Source organism: Oryza glaberrima, chromosome 8 (assembly GCF_000147395.1).
Source record: "Oryza glaberrima chromosome 8, OglaRS2, whole genome shotgun sequence".
NCBI lineage: Eukaryota > Viridiplantae > Streptophyta > Magnoliopsida > Poales > Poaceae > Oryza > Oryza glaberrima.
The window spans coordinates 10234070-10253163 of NC_068333.1; the positions used below are offsets into that span (position 1 = coordinate 10234070).

At 36.5% G+C, this 19094-nt stretch overlaps 1 protein-coding gene across 1 annotated transcript; it reads right to left on the reverse strand.

The window, feature by feature from the left end:
* Positions 1 to 1352: 1352 nt before the first annotated feature.
* LOC127782292 (synaptotagmin-5-like) lies at positions 1353 to 11691 on the reverse strand. Its single transcript, XM_052309437.1, has 13 exons — positions 11405 to 11691; positions 8261 to 8365; positions 8119 to 8169; positions 7843 to 7963; positions 4873 to 4994; positions 3865 to 3966; positions 3712 to 3786; positions 3553 to 3632; positions 3317 to 3467; positions 2997 to 3227; positions 2522 to 2794; positions 2305 to 2418; positions 1353 to 1697 (listed from the first exon to the last, which is right to left on the reverse strand). The coding sequence occupies exons 1-13, from the start codon at positions 11507 to 11509 to the stop codon at positions 1539 to 1541; spliced, it is 1689 nt and encodes a 562-aa protein (XP_052165397.1). The 5' UTR covers positions 11510 to 11691; the 3' UTR covers positions 1353 to 1538.
* Positions 11692 to 19094: the final 7403 nt, after the last annotated feature.

A 19094-nucleotide genomic window follows, 5' to 3' on the forward strand; every position in this document is an offset into this window, starting at 1 on the left:
ATCATCTGCAACCATCTAAGCGCCAACACAAAGAGCACGCTTATGTCTCAGCTCATGTAAAAAGAGTATCTTATCATTATCTCCTTGGAAACAACAGGAAGGACAGTTCGCGAAAAAAAACAACAGGAAGGACAGCATGTTTATCATGATTCCGAAATTTGAGCCAAAAACTGACCTCGGGGACATGGCTGCGACCTTTGTTCCGGGAAGACAGACTACGTCGGCATTAGGGCAGGTTTAATATTATCGTCGATTGCTAGCGATAATTGTGTACCATGTCATCTAAAAGCAACCTAATAGTTGGAGAGTATAATAGTCACGTTAAACAACCAAAAGCTTTATTATTTTTTTAACCACATCAATAACTTTCTCTGTGGTGCTTTGGTGCTCTTTTCTCTCTTTTCTGCTGCAACACTGACAAAGTATCACCTGTTTCAAAAAAAGTATCACAGGTGGTGTCTTGGAGCCAGTGCGGAGCTGGCGACTAATCTATCGCCCGCTTGCACCATTTTTCCTCCTCTCTCTCTCTCTCGTCCAAATCACCACCGAGTCTGATGTGGATTTTATATCGCCTGCTGAATAAGCCTTACTATATTTGCTCTTAAAAGATAGGATAACATCACGAACTGAATTGCGGCAGTCTAGGCTACTCACACCGGCGCATTGCCAAATCAAAATGGGGCTATTCAGACTAAAATCAAAATGGATGAATGATCCATTATAAAACAACGAAGAAACGAGTAAAACAATAGGACAGATTTTTGAAATTCACTCGAATTTTATTGTTGCAAGTTTACCCCGCCCAGGTCTCAAAGCACTGGTAGCTGGTGTTGAGTTAAATTCATCCTGTTACATCGGCTTTATATTAGTGCTTTCTGACAAACATACGTTCAAGACAAGAATCAGGGAGGCAGTACCGCAGTTTAAAAACTACTACCTCCGTCCCATAATAATTATATTTCTACCATTCAAATTTTGTCCCAGAAAGATTGTATTTCGCAACAAATGGAATATGTACCCAATCCTTCCTTTTAATTAAGTTTACATATAAAATATGTTCCTCAACCTTCCTTTTAATCAAGTTTATATATGGAATATATACATGCAGTGTAGTTATTAAATAGGATTATTGTGGTAAATTGTGTTTGTTGTTAATCTGTCTCCAATTTTCTAGAAATGCAATTATTATGGGACGGAGGTAGTAATTGTTAGTACAAGGAATTATATTACAAGTTGCATTTTAAAGACAAACACGTTTAGTTTTACCAGTAGAAAATGCATAAAGTATCTGCTTGCATGATGAACTTAATGTTTCCATACTTGGGTAACCCATCTCCCCGTGTTACCATCCATCTTTCTGCAACCCTCCATTCATAGCACATCGCATTTCCGTCGGAACATGAAACCACCATTCTTTTATTCCATTACACCTTGTTGCTACAAGATATGTGAATTAACTGTACAGAAAAACTAATGTACAGGCACCGTAGGGGAAGAAATATTTATCAGCTGCTTGACGTGATGTATCTACACAGATTTCACTGGTCCCGATCACGATCACGATAAATTGGCTGCGGCGTCCACTTGAAGTGCAAGTTCAGCTTTCCGGATTTAGCACCTTGCAAAACAAACTCATCCTGAAACTCGCCTTCGAGTATTACTCTCGTAAGTGTCAAGATGCATCTCCCTATGTAATCCTGCAATTTGAATAAATAAAGTTAGTGTGACAAGATCAGAAGAATAACAGGACTACAGGACCAGATACTAGGTAGAAGATTGGCATTAGAACTACAGTATTAGTACAACCACGAAGTTTGTGTAGATATGCAGCAATAACTAGAACAATGTTTAGTGACTGAGGCGCTATGAAAATGCACATGAATTCAACAAATGCCAACCAATATTATACTCCCTCCATCTACTTTTGATAGGCATATTTCCAAATCTGAAAATTTTATTTTTGATAGGTATATTTCAATCCAACAACCTATCCTATTAATTACTTTCTCGGATTTAATGCGTGACTCCATTCTTCCACACAAGATTAGCTACATAGGCATCGAGAAATGTAAATATTAATGAATCGCTTGTTTACGATGAATGATTAGTAGCATGTTTAAATGGATAATAAGTAGAATTACTTATCTTTGGTCTGTGTGCCAAGATGAAATATGATTATCAAAAGTAGATGGAGGGAGTAATGGTTAAGGATTAATGGAGCACTTATACAATGTTAACAAGAGGAGAGCAATTGAAACATAGTACAATGAAACAGTGTGGAAAAGTAAAAAAGATACATTATACCTTTCCAAACGTATCATGATCCCATACTTCCACCATGAGTAAATCATGCAAGGCATCTTCAACAACAAAATCAAACGTCTGATTCCATATTGGATTCAGTGTCTCAGTTACAACCTGCAAACATAATCATGAGTATGGAAAAACAATATAACAAAACAGCCTCAAGAACAAAGCTACCATCACAAAAGAAAAGGTCCCAAGATAAAGAGAGAATAACCCTTGTCTTCTTTTTGGTTTCTCCCTTCTTCAGGTACAGGACTACAAATGGGTCAGCCTTGCCCATCACATCCATTGGTGGCAAGTCCTCTGCTGAGATAACAGTTACTGATAGGACTCCTCTCATAATAACATTTTTCCTCTGGTTAACATCAAATCCGTTAGACTCAGTCTTGAGGACCTTCTCCAAAGAAGTTAACTGAATCTGATCTGCAAAAGGATTGGAAACCCCTTCCTGTTTACCAAAAGGGTAATACAGGAGCTCCAGGTGTACCTGTGTAATAAATCATTCAAAAGCTTCACCCCAAGGAATTTCCCAATTCTATCCAATTATTGCGAAAAGATAGACAAAGAAACATGATTATTTTAACATTGTTAGATTTGCTGACCCATTCGACAGGATCACAATATCACATTGTATAGTGATATCTCCAACTAAATATTGTAACATGTATCAGTAAAGCGCAGCAACTGACCTGCCCGCGACGTTTCTTATCCCGCTGGATTTCCAGATCCTTGACAAGGTCCAACCAAACTTCTTTGACTTTTCCAGGCTGAAGATCAGACAAGTCCACTCTAGCACAGCCAATAAGCTCAGATGCCTGGAGTCCTTCATCATCATAAATTTTCACAGTCAAGCGCTGGGTAGATGTGTCCTCAACCACAAATTCGTAGTGCTCATTCCAGATGGGGTTCAAATCATTATTCTGCAGAAGAACAAATACAATGATGTTCCCTTCAAAATAAATATAAGGATGTTTGATAGCAGAATTAATCAGATGAATGCATCACTTACTATTGTTTTGCTTTTCTTCATTTTATCTTGCAATGGCCGAATGTATAACACAGCAAAAGGGTCAGACTTCCCCACAAGATCCTTGTTCGTCAAGTCCCTAGCTTCCACAAGTTTTACTTCTAATAGTCCAACTGGTTTCAGCTCCAAGTCACTGAAAAGAGCAGGCATACTGTCAATATGTCTATTCCTTGGATAAACATTAGATTAACTCTGATACTGTCAAAGCTATGAATCACCTATAATCTCCAGGCACAATAGGTACAACTATGCGATTAGGCCATGTCAACTGATCCTCAATGGTATCACGTATCGTTCCCTGCATCGTTTAACAATGTAATTTGTGCACTATGTATTGAAGTATTAGTTGATATTGCAGGGGTTACTGATTACTGAACCTCAATTGCATCAGAAATTCCAGGAATTGCTGTCATCTCACCACCAATAACCTTGAGGGTAAAATCGACCTTGCTCTACAGTCGAATTAACAGAAATCATGCAACCTACTATGAACAATTCCAAGATCACAAGATTAAAAGAAACCATTGTACCTTCTCTCTCAAAGAACAGCAAACAGCTCCAAAGCAAGGCAGTTCTGCAACCAGAGGCTTAAAAACTAAGCGAAGTACTCCTGTGAATCCAATATTTTTCACCTAAATATAGGACAGACATTTTAAAATTAGTCTCTTGGAATTTTATACATGGTCACACACTGATCTAAGGAAAACTAGTCATATGACAAGATTAGTATAGCATATACATCATGATCTAAGGAACACTAGTTGTATGACAAAATACGTATAACATGACACAATAGTAAATGAAGCCTCAATTACCCTCTTCAGGTAATTATGTTTACCTTGTCCAGATCATAAATTGACACAAAAGTCTCTACATACAGCCAAATGAAATTACATGAAAATAGATTCTTTACAATTCATTTTCTAGGCATAACCATATTTTTTTTTAACATAAAATGGTCTCACTCCACATTCTCAAAATAACAAATGAGCAACTAAAACTGGAGTAGAAGCTGAAACAGTTATTATTCAGAAGCTCCTTTTGTAGGTTGAAATATTTCAAAAGAGGAAATTTGAAAACTGAAACATGCAAAACTAGTAAATCACTGAATCAGAGTAACAAATTTGTTCACCAATTGCAAACTAGTCAATAAAATCCCAACATAAATCACCAACAAATTTGTTTAATCAAATCCTTAGTTCCAATATACTCTACAATAGTAAAAGTTGTTCATTTATCATGCAAAATGTAGATCATAAAATCATGATGTTCTACGATAGTGTAGTACCCCGTATTAATCACTCGCTCAGTACCTTAGTTACTATTGAAAACAATATCAGAAACAGCTGTCTTATTAATTGAGTTAAACATAAAGCAAACAGGAGATGAAGTTGAATGTGGTTTTCTATCTAAGATGTTCAAAAGAACAGAACACTAATAAATAAATATAACAAAAAAATTGTTTCCACACTATATTTTGTACAGCAGTTTTACATATAACCATTGTTTTAGGTCATGTTACAAAAATTACGAGTTACCTGCACAGGAAGTGAGATTCCAAGTGTTGTTTGAATGTCCAGTACTATATTTGGATTGCCATCCCATTGCAACTCAAGCTCCATAGTGATACCAGAACTATCACTATCCAAAATTGAAACTCCTGAAAAGCACATTTGTTAACATAACTCAAAAGAAACAGAAAGCATGTTTCATTGTATCGAAATTAACAACACTAGTAACGTAGTTTGACTGAAACAGAAAATCATCAATACAAAACAAAAATAACACACAATATCTTCCTTGAGATTTATATGAATATACTTGCAGTAAGTACTAAGGTACTTCGTACAAATGTAGTCAACCACGAAAAGTATAGGAAAAGGTTGAATTAACCCCCTGAAGTATTATGGTTGATCCACTTAATTCTTGAACCAATGGTAACGAGAATATTTAGTCTGGAATTAACATATTTCAAGCATAACTGAGGTTTTTACAAGTACAAGGGAGATAATTATTGGGAACCTTTTTCATTCAAAAAATATTATGAAGTGTTTTTTTTTTCGCCGGGCCAGCAAAGAAGCTGGCTGAAGTATATTAAGAAGGGGTGAAAATATTGTAAATTGGATTTTGAAAAGGTATTTAATTCACTGGAACATACAGTTATATTGGACCCAGTCATTAGGAAGAGGGAAGTTAGGCATGGTGGCCATCTATCACCATTGCTTTTTGTTTGCTGCTGATCTCCTACAATCCATCATCAACAAAACTTGTGGAAGATACATAACTTGTGAGGAAAGTGGACAGTTACAAATTGCACAATAGCAGACGATACATTACGTGTCATTCCACTGTTCAAAAGGAAGTATTCCGTCTTAAAAGGTTAAAGCCCACCTACATACTTATGCACAGTGGACAAGCTTGAAAGTTAACGTTCATAAATCCTGTATAGTTCCAGTTAACATGCCTGAAGATATTATCCAAAACCCTTGCTGGCACCTTAGGTCAAGTGGGTGCACTCCCTTTCACAAACTTGCTATTGCTAGTGAGCATCACCAAGACAAAAGTGGTTGATTTTGCACCATTATCTCACAGTGGATCTCTGCTTGTCATGTATCTCAACTTTCCCATCTCATAGAGGGAGAATGCAGCGTTATTATCTTCGCATACTTAATATATGTGCATGTTGAAACTAGCTAAAAAGATCATTGCTCATACAGACAGAACAAGAAGATATTGTTTGTAGAGAAATCTTCTGACCTACTCCCTCCGTTTCAGGTTATAAAATGTTTTGACTTTGGTCAAAGTCAAATTGCTTCAAGTTTGACTAAGTTTATAGACAAATATAGTAAGATTTACATTACCAAATTAGTTTTATTAAATTAATAATTAAATATACTTTTATAATAAATTTATCTTGGGTCGAAAATATTACTATTTTTTCTATAAACTTGGTCAAAACTTGAAACAGTTTGACCAAAGTCAAAACATCTTATAACCTGAAACGGAGGGAGTACAAGTTTGTCAAATTCCATAGTGGCACTGGATATGGTATCTAAGCCAAGAAAAAAATGAGGTCTGGGAATAATTAGCCTACAACATCAAAATGAAGCTTCACGTATGAAGCATTTGGATAAGTTTTTAAACAGGAAAGAACTCCCATGTGTACAACTAATATGGCAAACTTATAACCTAGCGGACACTCCACATGCATGACGCATGTCAAGAAACAGGTTCATTATGGTCAAAAGACATCCCACAACTCTCACCTCTCCAAAGAGCACTCTCACAAGTAACAATTGGAACAGGTAGTTTAGGTTCTGTTCTGGAGAGATCTGAAATGCCCATTTACAAGCAAATTGAGTACCCTGCTCTTTATTAACTTTGTGACAAATGAGGATGAGCCGGTCTGACAGTTTATTGGTAATACGCCTCCAGAAGAAAAGCTTATTACATTATTGCAAGGTGCAATGCGAGATTGAAAATGCAAAGCATTAATCTGGCAGATGCAAAAGACATATGGCTATATCTGGGAAATGGTCGGTAAAGCAGACGAAGGTCTATGCTATAAATTTCATGCATATTCAACTGCCACTGCCACTGGCAATTATCTGGGATATCAAATGTTCTATGAAAGTCTTAAATGCTTATCTGGTTATTATTGCTAGTAGATCAGCTATGCTTCACTGGAGACAACTTACATCTCTTTTCCACTTGTCCATTTGTGAACTCAAGCTGGCATAATCTAGGAATGAGAAAATGAAATTCATGAACAAGGTCATTACGGCTAGGAATGAATTTGTGCAACCTTTCCTTATTGAAGTGGTGGCATAGCTACTTGGGGCATCTGGTGTCAACAGAATGGTATGATTTTCAACATCAGATAAACTTTACAGCCTGGAAACACTGCTTTAACGAAGATACCACTCTACATATATAGAGAATGAAGGAAACAGACAAGACCATCTTGGCAATCACTAGTTTAGGCTTGGTAAATTCCCCCAAACCATCCCTTGTAAATACTCTATATATTATAGGGGCATTTGCAAGTTTTCCACTAGTTTTTTTTTATATTTTGCAACAATGCTATTCGAATGACAGTTCTGGTGACATTTTTGCAATTTTCTAATGGCAAGCTTGCAATAACGATTTGAAAGGTAGTAAATTTGCAATTGCCCCATATTATTAATATATCAACTTTTAGGGGTCTCTCCTGTTGTTTTTAGTCAAAGAAACAAAGAGAATATCCAGTTCCATACTACAAGAGGTTAAGTAGACCAACCACAATACTTCAAGAGTTAAGTACACATTTTCCAGAATTATATAAACTCAATATGCAAATCATTCTGGAAAAGAATTTCACACGCGAACATTGGCTACTGTTGTTAATGTACCCTAAAAATGGCTTATATCGGAAACCAGAGAATATAGCAATACTTGAGTCTGAAAAGAAAAGCATGATCAAGCAATATAACTATAAGAACACCCAGAAGTCTCTAAAGATGACCTACCTGTAAACTGAGGGGCAACTGTTCCAAGTGTCAACTTTGAGAAATGGAGTGAGGACAAAATGAATGACTTGTACTGCTCAAAAATAGGCTCCACAGAAGTTTTTATCAGTTCTGATGCAGCCTACAACAAAAGTAACATTGTCTCCCTAAGTAACCATCACTAATCATGGATAAAGCAACACATTGATTGTACTAGTATTCATACGAGGAGAACAGTAAGTAAACATCTTGCATCACAATGACGGAGTACTAAAATAATGGAAGAAATATTATCACCTCATTGACAAATGGCCAGATTTTTACCAATTCTTGATTCAGCCATTTAAGCTGTACTAATTAAAATTAATAAAGTGTTAGCACAAACAAATCCTCGACATCAACAACATCAAAACATAAGCAAAGATAAAGAAATACTCAACTTTTGCTTTTGAGTGAAAGACACCCATGATGGATATAACTCAAGAGGAATTAGTTTCCTTAAATCTTCTACAGTCAACTTTGAGAAGGATGAAACAGTAGCAGCCTGCAGAAACAGGTAAAAATTAGGTGTCAAGAGACATAGAACACATATGGAAAGATCAACCATGAGAAGAAAAATAATCATTCTGTCCTTATATCCTCTTACAATGTAATCTAAGAAGGTATTGTAACAAAAAAGTGTTCGATAATGTCAGCGAAAAGATAAAGAACAAGATAACCAATCAACCAGAACATTGATTTTACTAGTCCAAACGATTAGCTGATTTTACTAGTCCGAATGATTTATCTGATTATAACAACAGTTACTGAAACTGGACACGATAATTGTTTAATGAAGAAAGAATTATAATGTTTAATTATTTCCTTGATTGGGAAGAACTAATGAGGGCAAGAAAGGGTGACAAAAGCCAGCATAAGAAAACATGGATTATAACATCCGTATACTCTATTTTGTTTGGAAGCAGAGAAGTATGTATTGGGAATGGGCAAACAACATAGCATTGCAGTAAATCCATCTTTGGTGTATCAACAAATAAACGAGCAAATCAGAGTGGAAAGAAAATGGGAGATAGCAGAAGCATGATAGAAAATGCATCTAATGACAAATGAAAGAAGATATTAAAATAGTATTACATCAAATGACAATTTCCGTGGCATGGAAAACCAATTGCTTATAACTTATAAGATGTTTTAAAGACAATGTAATATTTTAAAAACCAGTGGAAAACGGATGCAATGCTGCCAAAAATTTATTGTAATGATTGATCTGAGCAAATTGGTGCAACAGAGAACAATTATAGTAGGTAAGATCATTTCTGTATTTTGTTGAATTGAGGAAGATGGAGATGGAGCACTCAATGATGTGGGCCATGTGGCAGCTTCTAGTCAGAGGAACTGGTCAAGATTGCAAACAACTAAGCAAGTTATACCCGCTGTTGATGAAATCCGTTGACACCCTTGGAGTTGGAGGCACAGCCAGCAAATGCTGATGGATCCTCCACGTAGTGGCCTCGTGCGGCTGCTACTTTGCCATATTTGGTGAAAACTCAAACAGATACACATGTATGGCCATTATGCGTGATAAACCAACAGGAATTCAAGAAGACGTGACAAACTCAAGCATGATATTGAATAGAGACGTGGGAAGCCGAATAGGAAGGGAAACATCAATGATTTCACATAGTGGAGATGCATTAGAAAGAGAGAGAACAGCAACAATTGCAGATAAGGGGAGGTGGTGTCACCAAGTCATGTCACTCAGAAATGAGATGGGATGGAACTATGGCTTGTAGTGTTGGCAATGTAATTTTTGCAAGGGGTGAGATAAAGAAATTTTAGGTGTACGACCATTATCCGCAAATTTTATTTTGGATCTCTAATGGATGATGATTGAAGTTCTTAATTGCAGTTAGTGTAAGGCAATTATATGGTAATATAGGACAATACTAGAAATACTGTGAATGTAAGGACTTATGCTTAGTTTGTTTTTTCTGTGCAGTGCTTGTTTTTAAGATTTTGTGAAAATTAGAGCTTATATTCATTATAGACTTTTTTATGAATTAAATTAAGGTTAGACAAAAATATATGATCTAGCTGTCATGTCTCTCTTGGATGTTCCAAATTTTCAAAATGCAATAATATTATGGTTACCAAACACCAATGTATAGAAACAGTTTTTCAAACACCAATGTCTAGAAGCCATTGAACCAAATCAGACTATCATAATCCACCACAATGCCAACTGGACATTTATTAATAGAAGTACACCTAATATGTGTGCATGAGCCAAAAATGACACTTATCTGCAAATAAATGACAAACAACCATATGGATGTACCATCCAAGAACTATATATGATTAGAATAATGCACATTTTATGACCTTATCAGTTAGAAAAATCATATACTCATGCAGATACTACACTAAATAGATCAGAAGATACTGTCAAAACTCACTATGACAGATACATTAAAAAAATTCAGATGATTTAATTTCCTGGTTTATCTGTACATACTATTAGTGCATGTTGATCATAGCAATAGCAACTTCAGAAATGAATAATTGCAGAGGTTCAGAACTCATAAGAATTAAACCAATTACAGGTTTATTCCATTGTTTTGCAATTGCAACAGAACATATGGCTATGAAGGCACCAACGAGGATTGAGCTTTAAAGAACTATCTAGGTTGGTGAACACTGACACACAATATGCAGCATTGCTATCCATGTACAGCACAATTGAGGAGGTTCACTGAGATACACTACCATTGAGAAACTACTCTATAAAAATACTAGAATAGTAAGAAGTTGAGAAACAGAACCAACATGTCAGCCTTTGAAGATGGTGTGTTTGACTATTATAAGTTGCGATACTTACTCAGTGGTCATTTTACTCATGAGATTTCAATCTTACTACTTTCAAATGAACTGTTTCAATAATAAACTAACCCAAAATAAACTAAAGGGGCAAGTTTGAGTATGCCACATGGCGGATGAAATTAGGAAAATCCGGGGTGGCCTACACAATAATTTTCCAAAATTAAGCATCATGTCCTTTCTCCACTCAGATAAACCAAACTAAAACAATATCAAATCACAGTAATTAAATTGACCCGCATGATCGGGTGGCCTGGTCAAAACTAATCACCTCAACTCACACGGAAGCAAGATCAACGACATCTTGCAAACAATCATTACTCGGTATAATGCCATATTAAGCACTATCTAATAAATTCTCTAATGATCATTACTGCCGATTCCATCATGCCCACGGCCCACGTATTGCATAACATACACAGTTGGTGGCAAGGAGGAAGATTAGGATAAAAATCCTAGCAATTACGGCGGCATACGGCGTTCCAAACCAGTCTGCTCACAGTTTGGCACCGCCAGCAACTTCCCCCTCCACGCTCCTCTCCGAAAACCAACACCTCTCGCAAATTCGCAATTCACCACCAGTACCAGCTCCCAATCACTACCGACACCCACCCGCGGCGGGTATCGGACTGGGTCGAATCAATGCGCTACCCCGGCACGAACAGGAAATGAATTGGGAGGATTTCATTTCGCGACACGTACGTACCAGCTCGCGGCGCTGCTCAGCGCGGGTGTTCTCGAGGCGCGCGAACGCCATGACAACGGCGACGCCGAGCACCAGCCCGAGGAAGGCGCCGAGCAGGAACGCCATGGCGCGCCGCCGCCGCCGCCACTCTCCTCCTCCTCCCCTCCCTCGCGAGGCCGAGGCTGCCCGCCACGGAGATGGGCGGTGTGTGGGATGGATTGGATTGATTGATTTGCCTCGATGCGGAGGAGAAGGTGCGGGAACCAAGGGAAGGCGAGCCGAGAGCGGTGGTGCGCTTCCTTTTCTATTTCTCTTTTTCCAATTTTTTTATATTTCTTTTATTATTCGGATTTGCAATTATTTAATCCCCTGTTGTGTGGGAACTTTGCGTGAGGGTGAGAGGTGGGGTGTCGGTGAACGCGCGGGCCCACATATCAGTGGGAGTGGGTGGATCTCGCATCGCGTGCTTGGGATGTGGTGGGGGCTTGAAGATGTGCGTTGAATATCTACGTTGCCGGTTGGTTCGTTGCTTGCGATGGGTACGGAGGAAAAGGATGCGATGGTAGCATTTATTGGTTCGTGTCACTTTGCCGGAGGGGCCACGTTTTCGTGGCGACAGATGTCAGTGGCAATAGCAGGCTATAAGCCAGCTGCAAACACATTTTAAAGAGATAAATGAGAAGAGAAAAGGACAACGGGCTATAAATTTGTAGCCAGCTATAGCACGGACTTCAAGACACATAGTATGTATGACAGGTGGGACCAGATATTAATAGTGTAGTATGTAACTATTATATAAATGAATGAGCTGTTAGATTAGCTATAGATGAATTAGAGTTAGTAGTTAGCTATACTATTGAACTTGCTCTAAGATGGAGCTTTCGGTACTAGCAGAGCAGCAGGGCGGATAATAATTGAGCAGCACTAATCTTATTATTGTATGGCTATTCTTTATTTATTTTATTTTGCGGAGATTGATCAGGGAATGAGAAATTGAGAGCGATGGCTCATTGGCTGTGGCAATTTATACTTATGCTACAATTGTTGTATTATGGGATGGGTTGGGTTTTTTTTTTTTACTTTACAGACTATGTATCCATATCTAAAATAATAAGTAAAAAACATGATACCCTCTATAAGTTAGAATTATATTTTTTGGTGGAGTAAATTTTAAATGCTAGAATTACGTTTAATTATTTTATAACGATGAAGCAAGTAACAGCAATAGAGACAGCTATATATCATGCAATTCCATCATCTTAGGTTTATGGCCAGTAATTACAAACTGACACGGTTAATGCCGATTGACCGATAGCTAGTATTAGTCGGTTTTCTAACCACTAGATTAGTGTGGGTAGTGAACCATGAGCTTACACAGAATAAGTAGTACTATCATACAATAATATCATCAGTATATCAACAAACCACAAATCAAGGCTGAGGAATTTTATGTTGATCATATCAAGTCAACATATTGGTATGGTACTCAAACTGTTATACATGTGACTACAACTGATCTAGTCCAACAATTAATAGGGCCATACTCTAATTAATTAATTAGATGTTTCCATTTGAGTGGAAATTAAAGTTCAAAGCACTATTTGTCTTTCATAATCTAAAACACCATTTTTTTCTACATACTATAAGCATTCATTTTATTATCCAGCAAGAGCTACTTAACTTGTATATTCATTGTGAAAATCCTACCTCACTGGCAGTCGTTGCTCCCGCCATGGGGACTCCTTGTCTCCGCGTCTCTCTCACGGTTGCCATTGTGTGCCGCATCGGGATCGTGCTAACCTTTTCAGAGTAGGAGGAGCATAGGCAGTGCACCCTGCGATGTGCTCGTGGCTACGGGGCTGGAAGGACGATGGCTGAGGCTAGAAGAGAAGATAGATTTTGGTATTTATTTGAAGTTTTAGATTTTGTATTGAAAGTATTGTGTATTTTCTAAGATGAAAGTTTTAGATTTGAATTGAAAATTTTTGTGATTTTTAGATGGAAGTATTAGGTCTTCATTTGAAACTTTTGTGATTTTGACATAAAAGTTTTAGACTTTCATTGAAAGTTTTTGTGATTTTGATATGAAAGTTTTAGACTTTAAATTAAACATTTTTATTATTTTGATATGAAAGTTTTAGACTTAAATTGAAAGTGTTTTATTTGAGATTTTCGTTTTAGACTTTAATTGAATTTTTTTGTGATTTTGAGATGAAGGTTTTAGATTTGAATTGAAAGTTTTTTATTTGATTTGAAAGTTTGTGACTTTTTGAGATTAAAGTTTATGGCACAAGTTGATGTTTTGAACGTAGTATGAGTTCTCAATTAGCAGAAAGCTAACGCTTCTCTACTCAGTAGCAAGGAGCGGAATCGGTAGGGACGCACCACATGTGTGACTTATGTTTGCGGCACACACACACGCAAACTAGCAATCCTCATCATATTCTCTTTAGATGCCACACTTTTATTGGTTTCCTATAGGCTCCATCGTCGTCGGATTTTAGTCTGTTTGGCACGTCAAGTGCCCTCATGCTCCAGTACTCGATCACTGGTACAGATGCTCCTAGTATAAGCCATATGTGATGCATCATACTCCCTCTAATTCATATATAAGATATCTTGAAATTTTCTAAGTCAAATTTCTTTAAGTTTCATTAAATATATTAAAATTAGCAACATCGATAACACTAAATTAGTTTCATTAAATCAAACATTGGATATATTTTTTAAATATATTTATTTGTCTTGAAAATGTTACTACTTATTTCTATAAAATTATGAGTGTTCTATACTACACTTTCCCAACTTCTACTCACTTGTTTTCAACGCGCACGCTTTCCGAACTGCTAAACAATGTGTTTTTTTTTTTGCAAAAATTTTCTAGAGGAGAGTTACTTGAAAAAATCATATTAATCCATTTTTATGTTTTTTAGCTAATACTTAATTATTCACGTGCTAATCTACCACTCCATTTTGCATGCTAGAGGGGAAGGGCTCCCAACCCCCTTGCTGAAGTCAACATTAGTCAAATTTGAAAAGGTTTGACTTTATAAAAAATCAACACATCTAATAGTATAAAACAGAGATAATGTGATCATGGGCGGAACCAGGATTAGCCTAAGGCCCTAGCCAGCCCATTGAGAGTTGGGACTTGTATGTGTTTATATGGTTGAAAAATCTTCATCCTAATGGACCTTCAATCATAGGCCTTGTGCCCCAGCCCAGTGTCCTGAGGCCCGAGTCTACCCTTGAGCATGACAATGACACAACCATATGCCACATTATCCTTAACATGTATGGATAGAATTATCGTGGCTTTTTATAACTTCCCCTATTTAACTATATGCAATTTTTTTCAACATGGCTTTGTATTTCATTCTCTCTCTAGTTTTTAATAGATAATATTGTTGATTTTTGGCAATATATTTGACTATTTGTCTTATTACATTTTTCTTCATAAATATAAAAAATTGTAAGTCATACCTTTGATGATAAACCAAATCACAACAAAATAAATAATAGTTATATAACTTTGTGATAAAACCAATGATCAAACATATGTTCAAAAGTCAAAGGTATGATCTATATCAAAAGTCAACAGTTTTTTATGAAATCCGGTGATAGTATATATTAAAGCATTTGAAAATTATATGTTGCTTCTATTAGCAGAAAGCTATTCAAGGAAGAAGTCAAGAAATCAAAAATCTATATCTTGTTGTTGCTTCCTTTGTAGGGATTATGCCAAAAATTAAGAAAGTGATAAAAGGACAAGCCAAGGTACATGTACTAATAGTATGTAAAGTTTTGCATGTACCCTATGTTGCTCCATAGGAGTATTTTGTTCCAATTATGAGCGACTTATGTACCTTAGAATATAGAGAAAATATAATAAATGTCATTGACAAGTGCCCATTTTAAATAATAATGCAACTTTTAGAAATACCATTGTATGAGCCAACTTATGTTCGAAATTCCATCTTTGTTAAGGTTCCATCCATTTCACTCGTTAACCATATCACATTTTTACATGGGTTAATGAAGATAAATGGATGGAACACTGATAACTGTAGCATTTCTGGGACAAATAGCCCTGTACAATGACATATTTTAGAACCAGACATTCGTCGATGGTGTTTCTTAGAATAGGACGTTTGTCAATGATATTTGTTGGATTTTCTCTAGAATATAATGGTTGTTTAGTTTGTAGAAACATTATAACTTGACACATACACTAGTGATTAATGGGAACAACAATATGTAATCAACAATTTAAATATAAAACAAAATAAACAGCCTTTCAACTTTTCAAAAGCATGTTGTGTCCCAGTCATGAAGACTAAATATTTATCTTTAGCATCTACCACCTGCGTTTCAGGTTATAAGACGTTTTGACTTTGATCAAAGTCAAACTGCTCTAATTTTAACTAAGTTTGTAAACAAAAATAATAATATTTTTAACCCAAGACAAATTTATTATAAAAATATATTCAATTATTGATTTAATGAAACTAATTTGGTATTATAAATATTATTATATTTATCTACAAACTTAGTCAAAGTTGAAGTAGTTTAACTTTGACCAAAGTCAAAATGTCTTATAACCTAAAACAGATGGAGTAACTTTTAAGCGTGTGTTAAAGAGACACACTCTAGTGGTATATGCAATATGTGTGTAGTGGCGTGTGCAAGCAAAATTTATCACCCATAATAATAATAACTAGATAGTACCCCGCGCGTTGCTGCGGGGATTCATGTGCAATATATAGTTATAATAAACTTAAACATATATCAATAGTTCAATTGTGAAATATCTAAGAAAATGCATGATTAATATAGTACAGGAATATTATTCGATAATCTGAACTGTGTAATATCTAAGAAAATGCATGATTAATATAGTACAGCAATATTATGCAATAATCTGAAGCATCAAAGTACCATTCATGGGTGCAATTGATTGGTGATGCTGTGGTATAATGTAATGCATATATAGATTAGATAATTAAAGGAAATAGTTTTTTTAGAGTGAATTATATTCTTAAACCATGTCTGAGTGGAATAAGCAGATTAAATTGTAATCAATTTTGTAGCTAGGGCCTTGCAACTAATTAAGCTGCCATCTAAAGTACTAACCTTGGTCTGTGCAGTTGGTGCAATGCAGCAAGTCTACAGCTGAAACATCCTGTTAAGAAGACACAAAATGTAGGTGCCCGCAACATGTATAACAAAGGCAATAGTTCAACAAAAGAAAGTACAATTCCATAAAATGCTTTAAAAGGGTCAGTTTTACCTCATACTGAAATACCACATAGATACATAACTGAAATTTTAGCGAACTAATTAAAGAGAAAATATGATATCTAGCGGATGATTCCCGATAGAAAGGAGAAAGCAATATGTAGCACAAATAGAAATTAATGACCACAATATCAATAAACTTACCGGATGGAGGTTAGGAAAATCTGAGATCCAAAAGTTGTCGAGAAAAAGTTTTAAACACCAGGATAATCAAATTACTATATGTATTGTTGCCAATGGCGATCAATGGCATTTCTGTTTTGTGGTTGATTGCATCAGCTGATGTGATTACATCCTTGGACTACATTAAAACCTCCAGCAGAACAAAATGCGAAGAATAAGGTTACATCAATCATAAAACTGTAGCTTACAAACCTGAACGTAAAGTAGAAACATCATATAGCAAGAAAGGGTAGCATGTGCACATCCAGGAACCAATATATGTACCTAAATTAAGTTAATTGCTGAAACAATCATAGCATGACCTTTCTGTCTACACATGAAAATTCTAACGGTGTTTTTATGGAAGAAATTGCTTAGTACCTCTTACAAAGAAGGTATCGTAGGATGGTCATATAATAATAATATCTGGAAAGCCGATGACCATGAACGAATATGAGGTACCGAATATATTGGGATTTTTACTTGATAGAGAACTCATATAGAGAAACCAAATCAGTTGCTGCTTTGGATGGGAATGTTCTGGGGACTGACCTCAGTAGGCAGTAGTAATAGGAACGAACTGCAATAGGAATTAATATTAATGATGAACTGCAATATGAATACATAAAGACAACAAATTATAGGTGTAGAAACATTGTAAAATTGGTTTATATACAATGAACAGGGCTAGTAGAAACCGAATAAATACCATGAATTGACTCAATGTGTACAGACCAAATAAATTTCAATCTTGCTAGTAGAAATGCGAAACCAAATCCATCTCTCTGTTTTTTAATCATTTGATAACTTCACTGACAATATGAAAAAAATCAGTCTAGCGTGACTGGAAAGAAAATAAATGCTAATAAATTGAATGAACATATATAAGATTTAAGAAGAGGAGGAAACGTACTTTTGGAGAGGAATATACTCGAAGGTGAGTGAGCGACTGAGCGGGTGAAGCCGTGAAGGTTTCATGGGAGGGAGAGGCTGTTTCCAGCGAGGTAGATGAAGTAGGAGACAAATCGAAGTTGCGGCGGCGATTAGTTTTTATCTCTCCAAACACCATGAAGGCGATCAGTCTCGAGAAGCCGGGAAGCATGGAAGGCGCGCGGGAGGTCGGGAGCCGGCGGGTCGGTCGCGATTTTAGCGGCACCGGCAGATGTGAACGCTTGGGGGTCGGGAGCGATAACGACGCAGTATAATCGGAATGGGCGAATTGGGCCTAGGCAGTGGCTTGGGCTTGCCCATCTATATTGGGATGTGGTTAACGGCAGGGAAGAGAGGGACTGCAATCTGAACCATTGCTATTTCATCTAATGGCTGTGCTAATTTGAGGTGACATGGCTGCACAATAATGCAGGAAATTCCTATTAGTGGGGATGAATTGTATAGGTATATAGGATTGGTGTGGCAAATAAAAGAATAATGAAGTTTAAAAAGTGCATATTACAATTTCTTCATTTCTATAGCTCATCATGTACTCATCGCACATATATTATATTAATGAAACAAGCTTTCAGTAGTCTGAATAAGCATTTTCATCGTTATTATAAACCATCTCTAGCTCCGAAGGAAAATCGATATTTTGTAATCAATATTGATGATGCTCTTACAACTGCAATAGGCAATCAAGTGATCAACCCATACCACATCCTTACGAGCAATTTATTTTGTCCTCCCTTTGCTATTACGGAGTATTCATGAAAAGAAGGTGTCTCTCCCAGATGCTCCTGGCCCAGGCGCATCGCACGACCACGACAAATCAATAATTGGCATGAGATAATTAACAACGGCTCCCCTGCATCCCAAAAGGCAAAAGACACCAGCCCGGGTTGCCAACTCATCATGTCATCCTACCCCTCCCAGCCCTGTCACGCTCTTGTTCTCTCCCTAAATCCTGTGGGCTCGGTCTATACACTACTAGCTACTCGTTCAGGAAATCTCAAAGCAACTGGTGCATTCAGGTTATTCCGGTTTACCTTAGGCATTCCTCCTCCCATGAACACAAAGCATCCTTATCTAAAAAGATTAACAGTGTTGATCGTGCATTGTTTTTTCCTATCATAATTGATGGTAAATTCCATGTTTATTTAGTACTCACTCAGTAAAACTAACATCCCAATCTTTCACCGAGGTATGACTAAATTTTTCATTATTTCTAGGGAGCTTCTTTTCCTTAAAAAAAATCAAATTTATAAATTTTGATCAAAATTAGTCAAATTAGATAAACTTACATGATATTCTCTAC

Excerpts from the sequence above, each read along its gene's own strand:
- LOC127782292 (XM_052309437.1), bottom strand. The coding sequence starts at position 11,509 with ATGGCGTTCCTGCTCGGCGCCTTCCTCGGGCTGGTGCTCGGCGTCGCC. Across the intron at positions 8,366-11,404 it reads CTGAGCAGCGCCGCGAGCTG|GCTGCTACTGTTTCATCCTT; the intron begins GTACGTACGTGT and ends CTGTTTCTGCAG. Across the intron at positions 2,419-2,521 it reads AAACCAAAAAGAAGACAAGG|GTTGTAACTGAGACACTGAA; the intron begins GTTATTCTCTCT and ends TTATGTTTGCAG.